The sequence below is a fragment of the Aquila chrysaetos genome (genome assembly GCF_900496995.4).
Source record: "Aquila chrysaetos chrysaetos chromosome W unlocalized genomic scaffold, bAquChr1.4 W_unloc_2, whole genome shotgun sequence".
NCBI lineage: Eukaryota > Metazoa > Chordata > Aves > Accipitriformes > Accipitridae > Aquila > Aquila chrysaetos.
The window spans coordinates 2,551,246-2,570,317 of record NW_024470322.1 but is presented as its reverse complement, the minus strand read 5'-3'; the positions used below and the strand labels follow the sequence as shown (position 1 = coordinate 2,570,317).

General features: G+C 41.7%; 1 protein-coding gene across 7 annotated transcripts in view; it reads right to left on the bottom strand.

The window, feature by feature from the left end:
* LOC121232954 (E3 ubiquitin-protein ligase KCMF1-like) overlaps positions 1-19,072 on the bottom strand; it is a 71,819-nt gene that overhangs the window by 14,979 nt on the left and 37,768 nt on the right. For 4 of the 7 annotated variants that reach the window (XM_041121514.1, XM_041121516.1, XM_041121512.1 and 1 more), the window contains 2 exons: positions 13,853-14,020; positions 2,549-2,688 (listed from right to left, as the gene is read on the bottom strand). In XM_041121514.1, coding sequence (XP_040977448.1) covers positions 2,549-2,688; positions 13,853-14,020 — 308 coding nt within the window. Of the gene's footprint in view, positions 1-2,548; positions 2,689-11,165; positions 11,735-13,852; positions 14,021-19,072 lie in introns of those variants that run through there. The other 3 variants (XM_041121510.1, XM_041121513.1, XM_041121511.1) reach the window with 2 other exon arrangements.

The window sequence follows — 19,072 nt, the reverse complement described above, 5'->3', positions numbered from 1 at the left end:
CCCCTGTGCCGCTCAGGGAAGGAAAAGGCGGTAGAAGAGTTGGGAATGAAGTTGAGCCTGGGAAGAAGGGAGGGGTAGGGGGAAGGTGTTTTTAGATTTGTTCTTATTTCTCATTGTCCTACTCTGTTAGTTGGCAATAAATTAAACTAATTTACCCAAGTCGAGTCTGTTTTGCCCATGACTGTAATTGCTGAGTGATCTCCCTGACCTTATCTCAACCCACGAGCTTTTCACCATGTTTTCTACCCATCCTGTTGCTGAGGAGGGAGGTGAGATAGAGCAGCTTGGTGGGCACCTGGCAGCCAGCCAAGGTCAACCCACCCCACCTGGTCCTTTCACTTCAGTCTAGTTGCTGCCTCACTAAATACAGAATGAATCCGCTAAGTATGACTGAGTAGCAGAAAATTGATGTCTTCATTCTGAAACTTGATTCAAAGTTTATATCTGATGGCATTTCTTAAAATTTTCAGAGCTGCAACCCTAAAAAACTTCTACCTGTGTTTTATTTGTTAATTACTCCACTCTATTGAAACCCAATAGCAACAGTAACAATCATAATGCCAGCCACGTCCATCTGCACTTGCCCTGTATTGCTGACCATTATCCTTGATCATTTATTGGAGAAGTAATTACTGAGGTTTTAGTTCTAAAAACAAAGAAATATATGCCAACAGTTCATATGTTCTTAGGAAAGACCAGGACAACTTTGAGTCTCAGAACAGGTTGACCAATTTTACCTCCTCTACTATTCCTTCACATAAGGCCCTTACAGGCTCTAAGGAGAGATTCTCCTTCTCCCACGTAATTTCTCAAAAAGTGAAGAGAGCTTAGAGGTCAGAACAAACAAGTTCAAAATCACAAGTCATTTCTCCACAACTTACTAAGATTTTAATAATTTTCCTCAAGCATGCTGTCGTGGTTTAACCCCAGCCAGCAACTAAGCACCACGCAGCCACTCACTCACTCCCCCCCCCACCCAGTGGGATGGGGGAGAAAATCGGGAAAAGAAGTAAAACCCGTGGGTTGAGATAAGAACGGTTTAACAGAAAAGAAGAAACTAATAATGATAATGATAACACTAATAAAATGACAACAGCAATAATAAAAGGATTGGAATATACAAATGATACACAATGCAATTGCTCACCACCTGCCGACCGACGCCCAGTTAGTTCCCAAGCGGCGATCCCCCCACCCCCACTCCCCCCAGTTCCTATACTAGATGGGACGTCACATGGTATGGAATACCCTGTTGGCCACTTTGGGTCAGGTGCCCTGGCTGTGTCCTGTGCCAACTTCTTGTGCCCCTCCAGCTTTCTCACTGGCTGGGGATGAGAAGCTGAAAAATCCTTGACTTTAGCCTAAACACTACTTAGCAACAACTGAAAACATCAGTGTTATCAACATTCTTCTCATACTGAACTCAAAAACATAGCACTATACCAGCTACTAGGAAGACAATTAACTCTATCCCAGCTGAAACCAGGACACATGCACATTTTTATAGGAATCTACAGCAAAAATAAATAGACAGCAGTTCCCTGAATGTCCTTCTATAATCATACTTTCCTCAGGCATAAACAGTATTCACACACAAACGTGAATATATCCCCCACTGCTGGAAGATACCCAAACTTTTTGGTCAAGAATTTAACCTAGGTTTGCTAACACACATAACTGCTGAATGAGTGAAGTGGGCTTTAAAAATAAATACTAAACATACCCCTGCACCATAAAGGGAAATCTAAAAACAGGGCTACAGACTTTTCTAAAAAGGAAGTAGCCTGAACACTAAGCAGTGCAAGCATGTAGTTTCTCAACATTGTAATGAAGTTTGAGAACAAACCATTTCTAATAGTATCAAAATCCAAGTTATTTATTATTTTATTGTTTACATAGCAAAGTCATCACCTCACATTTTGGAAAAATTTCAGACCTTCTGGCACAAGCAACAGTAACATCTAGATATAAAAACTTGAGGAGATCAGAACACTTACTGACAAAACCAGAAGCAAAACAATTGTTCCAGTAGTCGATTATATGGTGTATAATTGCTCTGCGCCAATTACTACTGTTGAAATCTTCAGGAAAATCAAGTGGTACGGTAAAGGGAAACAGCAAGGGCCACTTTATAAAAAGTCAATATATTTAAAAGCTAGTTATTTTTACAAGGGTTTAACCCTCTCTGTAACACCAGGATTTAGTGGCCTGCATACCAACGATCCAAGGACTCAGCTACATAACCTTGACTCAGATTGCTGAGAACATGCTGTGAGAAAGTCTGTAGAGAGGTAAAGGTGATGTTGTAGGCAGATGTAGGATCGTTGATTTGGGGACTGTTAGTAGCTCAAGGAGTCAAGAGGGAAAATACCAGCATGGTGTGTATGTATGTATGGTACATACCTTCCTAGTCAGCATTTAAATGAACACATACTTCAAGAAAAAAAACAAACAAACAAAAAAAAAAACCAAAACAACCAACCCCTCATTTTCTGGAAATTTCCATATACTTTCATTGTAATTGAAAAACAACGCTGAAGCGGCTTACCACCTCTGTTGATGTTTCTGCATGTTCAGAAGCAACATGTTCTTGAAGAGACATTTCTGTATAACCCATCTTTCCACAATAAGGACAAGTAAAGGACTGTGGCTGCTCTACAGAGAAAGCTTCTCCACCATAATATAAATCTGGAAAAAGATGATGTTTTAGGAGGGGTTATTTTCAAGCAGCATAGCTCATTTTATTTATATAACCTCTTTATATATACACTTATGTGCATATAATCACTGTCATATTCACTCATTATTTAATCAAAATAAACATTTTAATTCTGCACAAAGTGCATATGCCAATATTATAAAGTTGTTCAATGACTCAACTTCCAAAAGAATAGACAGACTACACAATTTTCACTAGCAAACAACATAACTTTCTAATATTCAGGAAGAGCAAAGTCTGATGGTGCTGCCGAACTGTCACTTTCCCCCCCATCCTTGTTTTTACCATAGATGAGCTTGTACTACAGATAAGATCACTGTAGGTGCACTGTGCTCTCACAGCCTTACTTGCAGCAAATCTATGTTAAATATCATAATTTAAAATGCCTCACTGACACCAGCAATCCATATGTTGATATTGGCGCCATAGCTGAACCAGTGTTTAACAATAAGGGGAAATTTTAGTAAAGCAAAAGGAGCGAGATGTTATGTACCAGTTTCAATACTTCAGCACTTCTTGACTACCGAAGTAGCAGCCTCCCTTAAACTGCTAATTTAGCAATTAACATGAGCCAAACCAATCATGAAAATTTAACAAACTATGCTAAATTCATACTAAATTGCATCACTCCAAGAAAAGTTTCCTTCACTGCTTATAGAGGAAGAGCACTAAGATGATGCTTAGGCTCAGAATGCTCTCTAAAGGGGACTTGATGGCATACTAAATTAGATTTCAAGCCTAAGGGTATTTGGAAGGTATAGTGTTTCCTAAAGGAAACGGCTTTAGGACATCTGACAATCTCAATGGGGAAGAAAAAGAACAATTTTGCTTCATCAACCACAGAGCTAGCACATTCTTCTCTCTGGTTGCAAACCTCCTGGCACTCATTCAGAAATACACTAGCATTCCTCAGACAAAACCAGTATTTCAAGGAGCCGATTCAGAACTAAATGTAACAATTTGTCCTTGTAGACCGAGGAGACATATTACTTTAAGAAGGTGCACAGAAAACAGAGGCATTTTAATAGCACTTATTTTCATACAAGTGCAACTTCATTTCAGTTTAATATATGTAAACTAAAAATATTGACATCATACAAGTAATATGCTGATTTCACACTAATATTTGAACTAAAAAGGTGAAGAAACTGAATGCTGACAAGCTTTTTGCCCCTCCTTTTTTTTTTTTTTTGATGTGGTACTTTAACACTGATCAATAAGCTTCATTAATCAGAACAGTATTACCCTTAAAGCTACTGCATCTTCCATTTTGCTTCACATTTTCTAGCTAAAAAACTTCCCAAGACCTCTGGCTAGGTACCATGCCAAAAACAAAGAAACAATGCATACCTCTTTATATCTCCCCCCCCCCCCCCCCCCCCCCCTGTAAATACTCAGATAGACATATAATAATATAGCTACATCATTCATACCCCAACAATTAGAATTTCTATTCACCTTATTTAGAACTCTCTGACAGAACCCTCCCTTTTCAATAAAAATGCAGCACAAGAGCCACATTTGCTAGAGTAAAACGTAAGTTTGGCAGAGTCTGGAAAAAGTTGCCAATTGCTTCCATATAGCGCATCAATATTTCAACCTTTTTGAAATATCTCAGAGCATAGCCATGTCCAGTAGCAAGAAACAGCATGTTCTCTGTTTTTCTTTATACAAATTCATCAGTTTCTCAGTGTTCAGCTACAGAACTAAGTAGTGCTTGCTGGGCTAACTACTTGATAATCAGAAACACTCTGCTGGGTCTGACAGAGACCCCATGGCAGGGATTCAGTTAATTCATCAAGCAGTAGCTGGACATTCTGTTGTTGATACCACATACCAAAGCCATGAACACACACAGGTGATGATACAGATTACAAAGGATTTGATTTGATGCCCAGTTGTCAACACCTAACACTGCCAACACAGCTGTCACTACTTGACTTAGCAAGACATGCAAGAATAAATGGATCACCTTCTAATATAGTTTAAGACTGGCAAAGCCTCAAGCTGAATTCTAGTCAATCTATCCAGACCTCAGACTTAGCATTTTAAAGCTTAGCATCATGTAAGCAGCTCACGTTTTTGCAAAGGTAGCTGGAGGGTTTTGATCTTGTACCCTATAAGCACCTGAGCTGAACTTACACTGGGGACTTAAACAGAAGTAACACAACATAAATTCTTAATACAATTTTCCAGGAAAACCATATTACTTTCTTTGCCTAGTCTAACCCCTTGAAAATGGCAGGGATAGTGAGGAAACAACATGCTTCCACATAATACAAATCATAAAGCATCCTAACAGCTCAGAATGTAGAGTTTAAGGCTCACTGCTAGCAATTCTTTTTCAGGAATGCCAAAACGGGGAAGTCTGCTCTGAACTTCTATGCTGTTCTAGCAAAAAGTATAATTTCTACAGAGACTACTAGATATGCACATCTCTATTCTTTAAATAGACAGACCTACTGCAATGCTTACTGTCCTTTGCTATGACAGCATACCAATGTTTGTGCCCATTCAGCATTTTAAAGTTTATGTCTAACAAGCATCTTTTCCCAGCATCACTCTAGGAACTGAAGAACAATACAACTGTCACTGTTCAGAATTCCACCTTCCTCATTCAGAAGAAATACTAGATTGTGCATTGACTTACAGAAGTGAGCCAACTAGGCTCATAAACACAAACACGGGTGAAACTAGAAGTCACAGTAGTGCTTCTTATTAATTTCTAACAGTCTCACATGAGTTCCTACACTGGTCCAAGTCTCTGGAAATTCAAGGCCATGACTAAAGCTCCTCCAGGAACCTCTCATTAGTATGTATTTCACAGCATTTTAAGGCTCCTAAGTACTATAATAATTGACCAGGTGTGGCAGGTTGGCCTTGGCTGGCCACCAAGTGCCCACCAAGCTGCTCTCACTCTCCCCCTCCTCAACAGGACATGGGAAAGAAATAAGATGGAAAAGCTCATGGGTTGAGATAAAGACAGGGAGATCGCTTACCAGTTATTGTCATGGGCAAAACAGACTCTTACACAGGGAAAATTAACTTACTTTATTACCAATTAAAAATAGAGTAGGACGGTAACGAACAAAGACAAAACTAAAAACACATTCCCCCCACTCTCCTCTTCTTCCCAGGCTCAAGTTCACTCATGATTCTTGTACCTCCTTCCCCCCGAGCAGCACAGGGGGATGGGGAATGAGGGGTTGCAGTCAGTTCATAACACTTCCTCTCTGCCGCTAATTCCTCCTCACACTCTTCCCCTGCTCCAGTGTGGGGTCCCACCCACAGAATTCAGTCCTTCACAAACTGCTCCAACATGGGTCCTTTTCCACAGGGTACAGTCCTTCAGGAACAGACTGCTCCAGCATGGGTCCCCCATGGGCCACAGATCCTGCCAGAAAAACCTGCTCCTACATAGGCTCTTCTCCACAGGCCACAGTTCCTGCCAGGAGCCTGCTCTGATGTGTGGTCCTCCACAGGCTGGAGTGTGGATATGTGGTCTGATGTGGTCCTCCATGGGCTGCAGGGGAACCTCTGCTCTGGAGCCTGGAGTGCCTCCTCCCCCTCCTTCTTCACCAACCTTGGTGTCTGCAGGGTTGTTTCTCTCACAGCTCCTGCACAGTGTTTTTTACCCTTTCTTAAATATGTTATCACAGAGGCACCACCAGCACTGCTGATTGGCTCAGCTTTGGCCAGTGGTGGGTCTGTCCTGGAGCCAGCTACAAATGACTCTATCCTACACAGGGGCAGCTTCTGGTGTCTTGTCACAGAAGCCACCCATGCAGCCCCCCGTCCCCCACCCCACTACCAAATCCTGGTGTATTGTGTTTACATGGCAAGTATTCTTACAGAGTTATACAACTGCACACTAATTTCTTTAGATGTCCAAGCTATCCCTGACACTTAGGAGAATCTACTGGGTTCATTGCCCCATCACAACCCAGAAGCTTGAATAAAGTTTCAAGCACAGATTACCAGTACAGTCTCCACAGGTTTCTATATAGAGACAATGCTGCCTACTGGGTAGTATGATGAATGGAACTAGAGATACTTAGGTCCTTCCCTTAGGTCCATCTTTGTCATCAACTACAGATGGGTATTGAACAAACCATTCCTATGACACATCTTCCCTCCCCATCTTTAAAAGGGATGGGGGATATTGACCTCTTCTGAACTTTCAGTTTTGCAATTAAAAAAAAAAAAAAATATACATAGTCTCCTGCCTCCCTCTTTACCACAAAATAAAGTGTTCACCATCTTGCCTACTGTCCACTCCCCAACTCCATCAACTAGTAACAACCACAATGAGTTTATTCCCATTAAAACAGTCTTCACACATGCACAACCTTGCATCTTTTATTCAAATCTGACTGCAAGCAATAATTCTAAATTTTGTCAATGGAAAGGTATTGTAGCAGTCACATATCTACCTCCATTAACAGCCTTCCATTCTATGTTTTTACTTCAGATGTATTCCTCCCAGTGTTCTTTATTCTTATGTTTCCCACTCATACTTCCGTAGACAGCAAATGACATCTCCGTCCAGTTCCATCTTTTTTCCATTTAGTTTTATACTGTTGATGTTTCCCTTCAGGATGTTTTCTTTTAACCTTTGTGGACATCTTTGCTTCATGATTTTTAGTTTCACTAGAACAGCTAACCTGACAACTCTGAAACAAGTTTAGACAAACTCCAGCATTAATTTTTTTTTCCCTTATCTACTAAATTACTCTATGTTCCTTCCTCTAAGCTATATGATCTCCTTATTTATAAAATGCCCTTTAAAAAGTTACTACACTTTCTCTAGGCATCTGATTTTTAACCACACTGTATATATTCTTTCTTACCTTACATTCCATACAGGATTGTAATACAAGGCATAAATATTTTCAGAATGCACTCATAAACCTTCCTAAAGCCTAAGCAGAAAGACATTTATAAACATTCTTTATTTTACTCTGCTGCATAAATCAACAAGGTGACTTGTACTGTGGTGTTCTCTGCCATTAGCCCTTGTTGCAGTTCAGAATACATTGACATGCTTTCCTCTCATGCTGTTCCAGGATTAATAAAACAAAAAGTTTTGTTGAAGGGCCGAGCTTCAGCATTTTCTTCTCCTCTTACTAACACTGGTTCTAAGGGAACAGTGTTCAAGTATTAAGCCACATGAAAATGCTAGAAGAATATATTTTTAATTCTTCTTAAAGAAGCTATAGAAACAGAAATGTCTCCTATACTCCGAAGAACCCAAACAATTTGGAAGTAGCCCTAAAAATCTTTTGGATCAGCCCCCCTCCCTACTTCACTGCAAAGTTTCTTCCACCCTTCTGGTTTGATTCTTAATGCAGATTTAAAATAAAATAGCCTATCTCAGTTGGAAGGGACCTACAACAATCAACTAGTCCAACTGCTTGACCAAAAGTTAAAGCATGTTATTAAGGGCATTGTCCAAATGCCTCTTAAACAGACGGGCATGGGGCATCAACCATCTCCCTAGGAAGCCTGTTCCAGTGTTTGACTACCCTCTCAGTAAAGAAATGCTTCCTAATGTCCAGTCTAAACCTCCCCTGATGCAGCTTTGAACCATTCCCACATGTCCTATCACTGGATACCAGGGAGAAGAGATCAGCACCTGCCTCCCCACTTCCCCTCCTCAGGAAGCTGTAGAGAGCAATGGGGTCACCCCTCAGGCTCCTTTTCTCCAAACTAGACAAGCCCAAAGTTCTTAGCTGCTCCTCATAGGACATGCCTTCCAGCCCTTTCACCAGCTTTGTTGCCCTCCTCTGGACACATTCAAGGACCTTCACATCCTTCTTAAATTGTGGGGCCCAGAACTGCACACAACACTCAAGGTAAGGCCTCACCAACGCTAGATACAGTGGGATAATCACCTCTTCTGACTGGTTGGTTATGCTGTGTTTGATGCACCCCGGGATGCGGTTTGCCCTCCTGGCTGCCAGGGCACACTGCTGACTCATATTGAGCCTGCTGTCAACCAGCACCCCCAGATCCCTTTCTGCAGGGCTGCTCTCCAGCCACTCCTCTCCCAATCTATATTTGTGCCCAGCGTGACTCTGTCACAGGTGCAGAACCCAGCATTTGTTCTTGTTAAATTTCATGCCACTGATGATTGTCCAATGCTCCAATCTATCTAGATCCTTCTGCAAGGCCTCTTGCCCCTCAAGAGAGTCAACAGCACCTCCCAGTTCGGTATCATCAGCAAACTTGCTAATGGTGCATTCAACTCCTGCATCCAGATCGTTGATAAATATATTGAACAGAACTGGCCCTGGAATTGAGCCCTGAGGAACACCGCTGGTGACCAGTCAGCAGCCAGATGTAGCCGCATTCCCTACAACCCTTTGAGCTGTGCCCTTCAGCCAGTTCTTCACCCAGCGCACTGTGAATCTGCTCATCTCACAGTTGGACAACTTGTCCAGAAGGATGCTGTGAGGGACAGTACCAAATGCCTTACTTTAAATCCAGGAAAAACTACATCCACAGCCTTCCCTTCATCCACTAGGCAGGTGACCTTATCATAGAAGGAGATCAAATTAGTTAGACAGGACTTTCCCTTTGTGAACCCATGTTGACTGTGCCTGAGGATTGCATTATTCTTTAAATGCCTTTCAATAGCACCCAGTATGATCTTCTCCATAATTTTTCCAGGAACTGAGGTTCGACTAACAGGTCTGTAGTTTCCTGGGTCTTCCCTCACGCCCTTCTTGTGGATTGGAATAACGTTGGCTAGCTTCCAGTCAGCAGGGACCTCCCCAGACTCCCAAGACCTTTGGTAGATGATCAAGAGGGGTCCTGCCGTAACATCCTCTAGCTCCTTCAGTACTCTGGGATGAATCCCATCAGGCCCCATTGACTTGTGAACATTCAGCTGATACAGCTGGTCCCTTACATTTTCAGTGTCCACAAATGGAAAGTCACTGCTCCTGCACTTGTGGTCCTCTGACTCAGAGGACCAGGCAGCCCAAGGTCTATCAGTATTATTAAAGACTGAGGCAAAAAAAAAAAAAAAAAAAAAACCAAAACCAAAAAAACCCAAAACATTAAATACCTCTGCTTTTTTTTCATCCCTATTAGTCAGGTGACGATCTTCAACAAGTATCAGTCCAATGTTTTCCTTAGACTTCCTCTTGCTATTAACGTACTTAAAAAAGCCTTTCATGTTGTCTGACACAACACTGGCCAGTTTCAGCTCTAATTGAGATTTGGCCTTTTGTGTCTTCTCCCTGCATAAATGAACCACAGCTCTGTAATCTTCCTGCAAAGCCTGACCTTGCTTCCAGAGATCATACAATTTCTTTTTCCTCCTGAGCTCCATGAGGAGTTCCCTGTTCAGCCGAGCTGGTCTTCTGCCCCCCTTGCTTGACTTCCAACACAAAGGGATTACCTGCTCCTGTGCTTCTAAAAGGTGCTTCTTAAAAACTGACCAGCACTCGTGGACTCCTAAACCCTCAAAGGCAGATTCTCAGGGGACTCTCCTAAGTAACTCCCTGAGTAGCTTAAAGTTTGCTCTCTTGAAATCCAGGGTAGCAGTCCTGCTGACCTTTTTTCTCACTACACCAAAAATTTTTAACTCAACTATTTTGCGATCATTGTGGCCAAGACAGCCACCTACCATCACATCCCCCACGAGTCCTTCTCTATTCACAAACAAGAAGTCTAGGAGGGCATCTTTCTTAGTTGGTCACTGAGTACAAGTTATCTCCTACAAACTTTAAGAATTTCCAAGACCTGCTCATCACAGTAGTATGATATTCCCAGGTGATGCCTGGGAAGTTGAAGTCTCCTATAAGGACATGGGCTACCAATCCAGAAATTTCTCCTAATTGCCTATAGAATAACTCATCAGTGCTTACAACCTGGCTGGGCGATCAGTAGTAGACACCCACTACATCATCTGCTTTGTTTTCCATCCCCCTAATCCTCACCCAGAGGCTCTCCACCACATCATCACTAACTGTAAGGGCTGTACAATCAAACCTCTCCCTTACATGTAGTGCGACACCTCCACCTTCCCTGCTCTGCCTATCCCTCCTGAACAGCCTGTAGCCCTCCATCCAAGCACTCCAATCATGGGACTCATTCCACCAAGTCTCACTAATGCCAATGACATCATAGCTCTGGGAACTGACCAATGCCTTCCAGTTCATCCTGTTTGTTTCTCATATTGCATGTGTTGGTGTACAAGCATTTTGGATATGCTCCTGAGCCCTCCATGCTCCCAGGAGCAGTGTAAACATTCCCACTAGCATTGCCACCCTCGGGCAATACCATGCCAACCCTTGGCTTACCATCAGGAGAGCTGAAGGTATCCCCTTCCCCCATCGATTCTAGTTTAAAGCTCTCTCGATCAGCCCCACCAGCTTACGCCCAAAGACCCATTTTCCCCATCGAGACAGGTGGATCCCGTCAGGCCCCAGCATACCTTGTCTCTCTTGAAGGCTCTTCCATGGTTTAAAAACCCAAAGTTTTGGCGCAGGCACCAGTCCTGGAGCCAGGTATTGATATCCTGGGCTCGCCTGTTTCTTCCAGAGTCTCCCCCCATTACTGGGAGGATTGAGGAAAACACTACTTGTGCTCCTGATTTTTTTAGCATTCTTCCCAGGACTCTGAAGTCTCTTTTGATTGACCTTAGACTTTTGTTGTGACATCATTTGTACCCACACAAAAGAGCAGGAGTGGATAGTAGTCTGAAGGTTGAACTAGGCTCTTCAGTCTTGTGGTGACATCCCTAATTCAGGCCCCAGGGAGGCAGCAAGCTTCCCTGAAAAGAGGGTCCAGTCTGCACACGGGTGTTTCCGTTCCACATAGGAGGGAATCACCATTGACCATAACTCGCCATTGTTTTTTCTTGGTGCTGGTCTTAACGCAGGTTTTGTTGTGAGGGGTTGGTGTCTCTGATCTTGGCAAGACTGCTTGTGCAGGTTCCTCCTCTTTCTCATTATGTGCTTCACCTACCAAAGCCAGGGCCTCATACCTATTCTGTAAAGGTAGCTGAGAGGGTAACTTAGAGGGTAAGGAGGGGTTTCTCTTACTGCTCTGTGCTGTAACCTTCTTCCACTCCTCCTTATCCCTTGTGACACTGCCTTCCTCCTGGCAGAAAACAGATCCAGGACCTGCCTCCATGGTGGCCACACTGAGTTGGCTTCTACGTATCATAGATGGCAGAATATGGCTTCACTGATCAATCTCCCTCCCAGACTCTCAAATACTCCTCGGTCTGCTCACCTCCTCCTGCAGCTCAGCCACCAAGCAGAGCAGTTCATCAATCTGGTCACACCTCCCACAGGCTTGCTTGCAATCACTTTCCACCTCTAGGAATGTCCCTTCACACATCCCACAGCCAGAAACCTGAGTGGTTGCATGCTTGAACAGGAGCTCTGCCTATGTGGCTGCATTCGTTCTACCAGGTGCTAGAAGCTCAGGAGAAGCAGAGGACACTGCTTTTTGCCGGGTGGTCACCATGCTGCCACACGTCTGCCCGTTGGGAATATATAAGCTCATCCCTTGCGATCCGCTAGACTGATCATTTTTCACCTGCTTAAATCTCCTGCACTGCCAGATGCAGGCTCCGCCCCTTGCTGTCTCTTCCAATCAGCGGGTCTGGGGTCAGTTGCTTGGGGAACGCCCCCTATTCAGACAAGCCTCTACTTGTGCATGTGTATCCCACATGGGGTTTTTAAAATTATACGAGTAACACACCCTAATCCAAAGGTGTGTTTACTTAGAGGCTTTAAAAGAAAAATATTGAGGTTTTCAAGAAACAAAATGTTTTCTAGATGCACAGAACATTCACAAGATTGGTTGGAAAGACTTTTAAAAAGTTAAATGACTTGCAATAAATTTTCCCATTGTATTACATTCAAACTTTTAGCACTGAATTGTAAACTTATGGCTCCATAGCAAGCATACATCAGTCCTCTTTTCCCTATGAATCATGTACACAATGTTTATGATGATGCTACCATTTAACCCTATACACAATATACAAGAATAACTGTCATTGGGGGACAAATAAGTCTGAACCATATCTCTCAAACAGTGACCACAACATTGAATTAATATATACTGTTACACAAATATTTTTACCACATGAATAAGCAAAAAAGTGAAGCCCAAGAAGAAATATCTAGAAACTTAAATGATATGATTTTCAAAAATGTATTTGTATATTTAGAATTGTCTTTTCAAACTCTGGATTCTCAGAGCACAGATTTCAAAGTCATTACAAGGCAGGCTTAGGGCAAGCAGCTACTTGAGAATTACATGTGAACGAGATACTTCTCTGCTCAAAGAGAGCTCTGAGAAAGAAGCTGTATATTGGTATATTCAGCTGTTCTGAGCTTTAAATGCATGTAGGAAGTAGCATAATGTGTGTATTCAATACTTTTTTTAAATCAAAAAGGTAAAAAAAGACTAAAAGAGCTAAAGAACTTCAAAACCAATATAGTTTGAATCACTACAAACAGTTTTTACCAAAACATTAGCCTTGTGGGCTTAAAACAGGTATAAAAAGAAATAAGCATCCAATGTCAACATCATCTTAATGCAAAGATTTGCTATGGAAGTATCTCCTGAATTACAACACTGGTGTTATAAATATGATGCGATAGAAATGACTCGGGGAAAACAGCAACTAAGAGGACTACTTCCTAGCCCTTACCACTAGCCTTCCACATTCAGTACAGCCTACCACCCCTACTGCATTAGCAACCCCTGATGTAACTAGAAAACAACATTTTCCCCAAACTCTCACCACTATTTCTCTTCTTCACCATGGTACTTTCTGGTACAATGTATTGGGGGAAGGAGGGGATGGGTGCATGCAGTTTTGTTGTACCTTTTGAATTGGAAGTTAATTTAGGAGTAATCCTTTTTATCAGATATATATCTAATAGTCTGATAATTTGCTGTGTGCCAAAACACTTAACCCAAAAGAGTAAAGCAAATTTCATATGCTAGAACCAAAGAGAAAACAAGCTTTTTATCAGATAGGAACTTACTATAATTTTCAGCATGCTATTTGGAGAAAAAAGTTCCTAAGTAGTGAAACAAAAATACAAGTTTTTAACTACTGCAAATAGCTCTAATATGAATTAAAATATTACTTACCAAAATCTACTCTTGTTAGTATGCACTGCATTGGATGGTCAGTTGTATGCCTTGTTGTTGTTGCACCACTTTCATAACAAGTTGCACACAAATCGTAATCGTAGCAAATTAAACACTTGTATCTGCGACCTCGAAAATTTCCTTTTAAACATGCATCACAGCTGACACCTGTGAACAAAGAAAACTGCTTGAAAACAACAATAATTTCACATTGTTTTAATGATACAGATTTGTTGCTATCGCCCCCCAACAACAAAAGGAATTCGGCCAAGAAGTGTTTATGCAGCTGATACACAATAAGACTCAATTTTAAGCATATTTATATCTTTAAAAAGGCAATAATCATCCAAAGTGAAAGTCCAACTCAAAGTAAAATAAAAACCAGTCAAGCATTCAAAATGACAATTAGTTTGGCTATAAATTCTTTTTAATCGCTTTTTTCCCCTGTTCAGAAGCTTGGTTCAAAACACTCGAGGTCAAATAGTACAGTGGTTGATCTGGAAGTTTTGTGAAAACAAGCAAAGAAAAAGCCCACAGCAGACCATCCCACAAGCCACACAAAAACACACACCACCACTACATAACACCATCCCTCCATGGCTTCTGTGTTCATTTTTATATTTTCTAATAGTTCAATTCTGAAGAATGCCAAAACCATTTTTCACAATATATACATATCTGGGAGCAGAAATTTGGGTCTTCTATTTTGAAGTACAGAAGAACTTCGAATACATCTAAATTTTATGTTGCATCAGCTCTTCAGCTTCTTCCTTTTGGAAGTTCAATCTTTGCACTGTAAATCACTCACACTGCCTGTGTCAGGAAAAGGCTTCACTATCTTCTAAAGGTTTTCGCAATTTTCTCTGTGTCATTTCAGATCTCTGCTGTTAATTTAGATAAGGGTAAAGGAAGCATCATCATCTTTTCATCTGTCAAGGCCCATGAAAACTTCTTTCACTTGCAGCAGTAAATTAAGAGCCTTCATGAAAATAACTAGTGTGTACAACACATGCAATATTTTGATCAAAGTCCTCTTTCAGGATCAATTTAAACAAGCTTTTCATACTTCAGTGCAAATGCAGAAAACATTATAGAAACAAGGTTATTGGAAGAAAGCACTGACATTGACTCCAAGAGGATTAGTAAAGGAAGATCAACAAGGTCTCAAAACTGCAAATATCCCAATGATCATTTCCAAACTATAAATTCTATGATCAGATAAAAATCTAGTATTAACACAAGTCACCACTACTACTTGCAATATCAGGTCCAGAGGACAAAATTAAATTACATAGAGAAAATTCTCTCAACATCTCTCCAAGCTAGTATTTCTTCATATCACTCTAAATTACCGTGTTTTCATTTTGATAAACTGACAGCAGGTGGCATAACACACTACTTTCATATCCTTTAATGTAACAGGAGAGAAAAATGTCAAGAAAAAAAAAAGCCTCATAAGTTCAGCTCTGTTCTTTTTAACCCATACAGTGTTAATTAAAATTTTAGAAGTTTGCCTCTCTGCCCCTTAAAAAAAAAAACAAAACAAAAAACACCAACCCCACACTGAAAGATAACAGAATGCCAAAATGAACTGGAAGCATTCATATTAATCTCAGGTTTTGAGAAAAAACACACACTCAGGAAGGGTTCTGTTATTATCAGGGAACAAACACAATGAACGAATAAACAAGTTGTGAAAAGAATTCAGATTCTTCACGAAGTTCTGATTTACATGACATGTTAGTAACATCTTAAAAGCTTTTAAAATTAATTCCTATTCAATGAAAACTGTTCTACATCTCCCCCAGAATGACCTTATGGAAATGATCACAAAAGAGAAATAATACGGTTTATTTAAAAAAAAAGTTTTTGATACATTTTACCTTAGAGAATAGCAAGGAAACTTTTTCAGTTTTTCTACTGTCAATTATCAATACACAAATGCACCTGTAGAATGATAAACAGGCCCAAATAATGACATTTATACCAACGTACCCTCTCCTCACAATCAGAATAACTGGGGCTAACAAGTCTAGTTAAGAAACTTGTTGTTCATAGATAAAAAAGTGCTTGCTTTTTAATGCAAGAGTAGTCCACTAAAGGGTAGCATTGAGCTAAAAGCCTAAAGATTTTTGACTCATTATACCTTTTAATGATCAAACCTCACTCCTAAAGGCATCTTCAAAGGTATTCCCATCTTGGTAACATCAAACAATTTCTAGAAGTAAGCATTTTGAATTTATGGATGAATCAAGAGATACATAACAGTCCCATTTAAAAAAAAAAAAAGAAAAAAGGTTGTTTAACACATTCAACTCACTATTCTGGTATGTCAAATTAACCAAATTTTTCATCTCTATCATGACTGAAAATTTCAGAGAAGTTATCACACAAGCATTTTATATGCAACATACTTAATACGAACATATTAAAAAAAATATAGTTCCACATTTATTCTCATCTTCCCAATCAAATATAATTTATTGTCGTGGTTTAACCCCAGCCAGCAACTAAACACCACGCAGCCGCTCACTCACTCCCCCTGCCACCCAGTGGGATGGGGGAGAAAATCGGGAAAAGAAGTAAAACTCGTGGGTTGAGATAAGAACGGTTTAACAGAACAGAAAAGAAGAAAGTAATAATGATAATGGTAACACTAATGAAATGACAACAGCAATAATAAAAGGATTGGAATGTACAAACGATGCGCAGTGCAATTGCTCACCACCCGCTGACTGACACCCAGCTAGTCCCCCAGCGGCGATTCCCTGCCCGCACTCCCCCCAGTTTATACACTAGATGTGGCATCACATGGTACGGAATACCCTGTTGGCCACTTTGGGTCAGCTGCCCTGGCTGTGTCCTGTGCCAACTTCTTGTGCCCCTCCAGCTTTCTCGCTGGCTGGGCATGAGAAGCTGAAAAATCCTTGACTTTAGTCTAAACACTACTTAGCAACAACTGAAAACATCAGTGTTAGCAACATTCTTCACATACTGAACTCAAAACATAGCACTGTACCAGCTACTAGGAAGACAGTTAACTCTATCCCAGCTGAAACTAGGACAGTATCCACCCCTTATTCTATACCATTGACGTCATGCTCAGTTCCCATACCTTTAGTTACATCCTGGTCAATCATCATCAGCTTTTCCATCCCTTTGAGACATATGAACAATGATATATATATATATATATGTATACACACACAGAGATATCATTCCTTTAGTTTATGGGTTATGTTCATTAAATGTTCATTGAGTTCATTTAGTTCCTGACTCTGGGCTCCATCTGTCATACCAGTCTTCCTGGGCAGGAGGGATGGTGCAAAGTCCTCTCAGTCAGTAGAGCAGAATTGGGCTTCAGCGCAGTGTGACGAGCAGTTGACATTGGACACAGCAGGAGGATGGTGTGCGCCGTTGGATTGTTGCATGCTGGAGTCAGTTCTGGTTCCATCACTACTGCGCTTCGCTCAGTTTTATCACAGTTTTTTCTTGCTTGATCTAAGTGATTCTTACTGTAGTACTATGGATATAGCATATAACAATTATAGTAATGATAACATACAGTAGCAGGGTTATATAGCAACTAATACCATACAGTTTAATTCTGGCTATTCTCACCTAAAATTAAATCCCCTTGAGGCACACATCGGACTTCCCCATCTTTTCGCATCACCCACCAAGTGCACCCAGGCCCTTAAGCAAAAGCAATCCCACGAATGGGTTTACCTTTGCCTGAGGCAGGAGTAACCCAGACTGTCTTCCCTAACATGTTTTTTATGTGCACTACAGGGACTTTATCCCCTTCTACAGTACGTAAAAATTCTGACTGGGCAGGGCCACCCCGATTGGCAGATCCTCTGGTGTTGACTAACCAGGTGGCTTTTGCAAAATGTGTATCCCAATGTTTGAAGGTCCCACCCCCCATTGCTCTCAATGTAGTCTTTAACAGTCCATTGTATCGTTCGATTTTCCCAGAGGCTGGTGCATGATAGGGGATGTGATACACCCACTCAATGCCATGCTCTTTGGCCCAGGTGTCTATGAGGTTGTTTCGGAAATGAGTCCTGTTGTCTGACTCAATTCTCTCTGGGGTGCCATGTCGCCACAAGACCTGCTTTTCAAGGCCCAGGATAGTGTTCCGGGCAGTGGCATAGGCCACAGGATATGTTTCCAGCCACCGGGTGGTTGCTTGCACCATTGTAAGCACACAGCACTTTCCTTGGTGGTTTTGTGGGACTGTGATACAGTCAATCTGCCAGGCTTCCCCATATTTCTATTTCAGCCATCGTCCTCCATACCACAGGGGCTTTAACTGCTTGGCTTGCATAATTGCAGCACATATTTCATATTCATGGATAACCTGTGTGATAGTGTCAAGTCCACCCCTCGATCGCGAGCCCATCTATATGTTGCATCTCTTCCCTGATGGCCTGAAGCATCATGGGCCCACTGAGCTATAAATAGCTCACCCTTATGTTGCCAGTCCAGGTCCACCTGAGCCACTTCAATCTTGGCAGCCTGATCCACCTGCTGGTTATTTTGATGTTCTTCAGTGGCCTGACTCTTGGGTACATGAGCATCTACATGACGTACTTTTACAACCAGATTCTCTAGCCAGGACGCAATATCTTGCCACAGTGCGGCAGCCCAAATGGGTTTACCTCTGCGCTGCCAGTTGCTCTGCTTCCATTGCTGTAACCACCCCCACAGGGCATTTGCCACCATCCATGAGTCAGTATAGAGATAGAGCACTGGCCACTTTTCTCTTTCAGCAATGTCTAACGCTAGCTGGATGGCTTTCACCTCTGCAAACTGACTCGATTCACCTTCTCCTTCAGCAGTTTCTGCAACTTGTCGTGTAGGACTCCATACAGCAGCCTTCCACCTCCGACGCTTTCCCACAATGCGACAGGACCCATCAGTGAACAGAGCATATTGCCTCTCATTTTCTGGCGGTTTATTATACAGTGGGGCTTCTTCAGCACATGTCACCTCCTCCTCTGGCGACACTCCAAAATCTTTGCCTTCTGGCCAGTCCATGATCACTTCCAAAATTCCTGGGTGACTGGGGTTTCCTATGCAAGCCCATTGTGTGATCAGTGCGACCCACTTACTCCACGTGGCATCAGTTGCATGATGTGTAGAGGAGACCCTCCCTTTGAACATCCAGCCCAGCACTGGCAGTCGGGGTGCTAAGAGGAGCTGTGTTTCAGTACC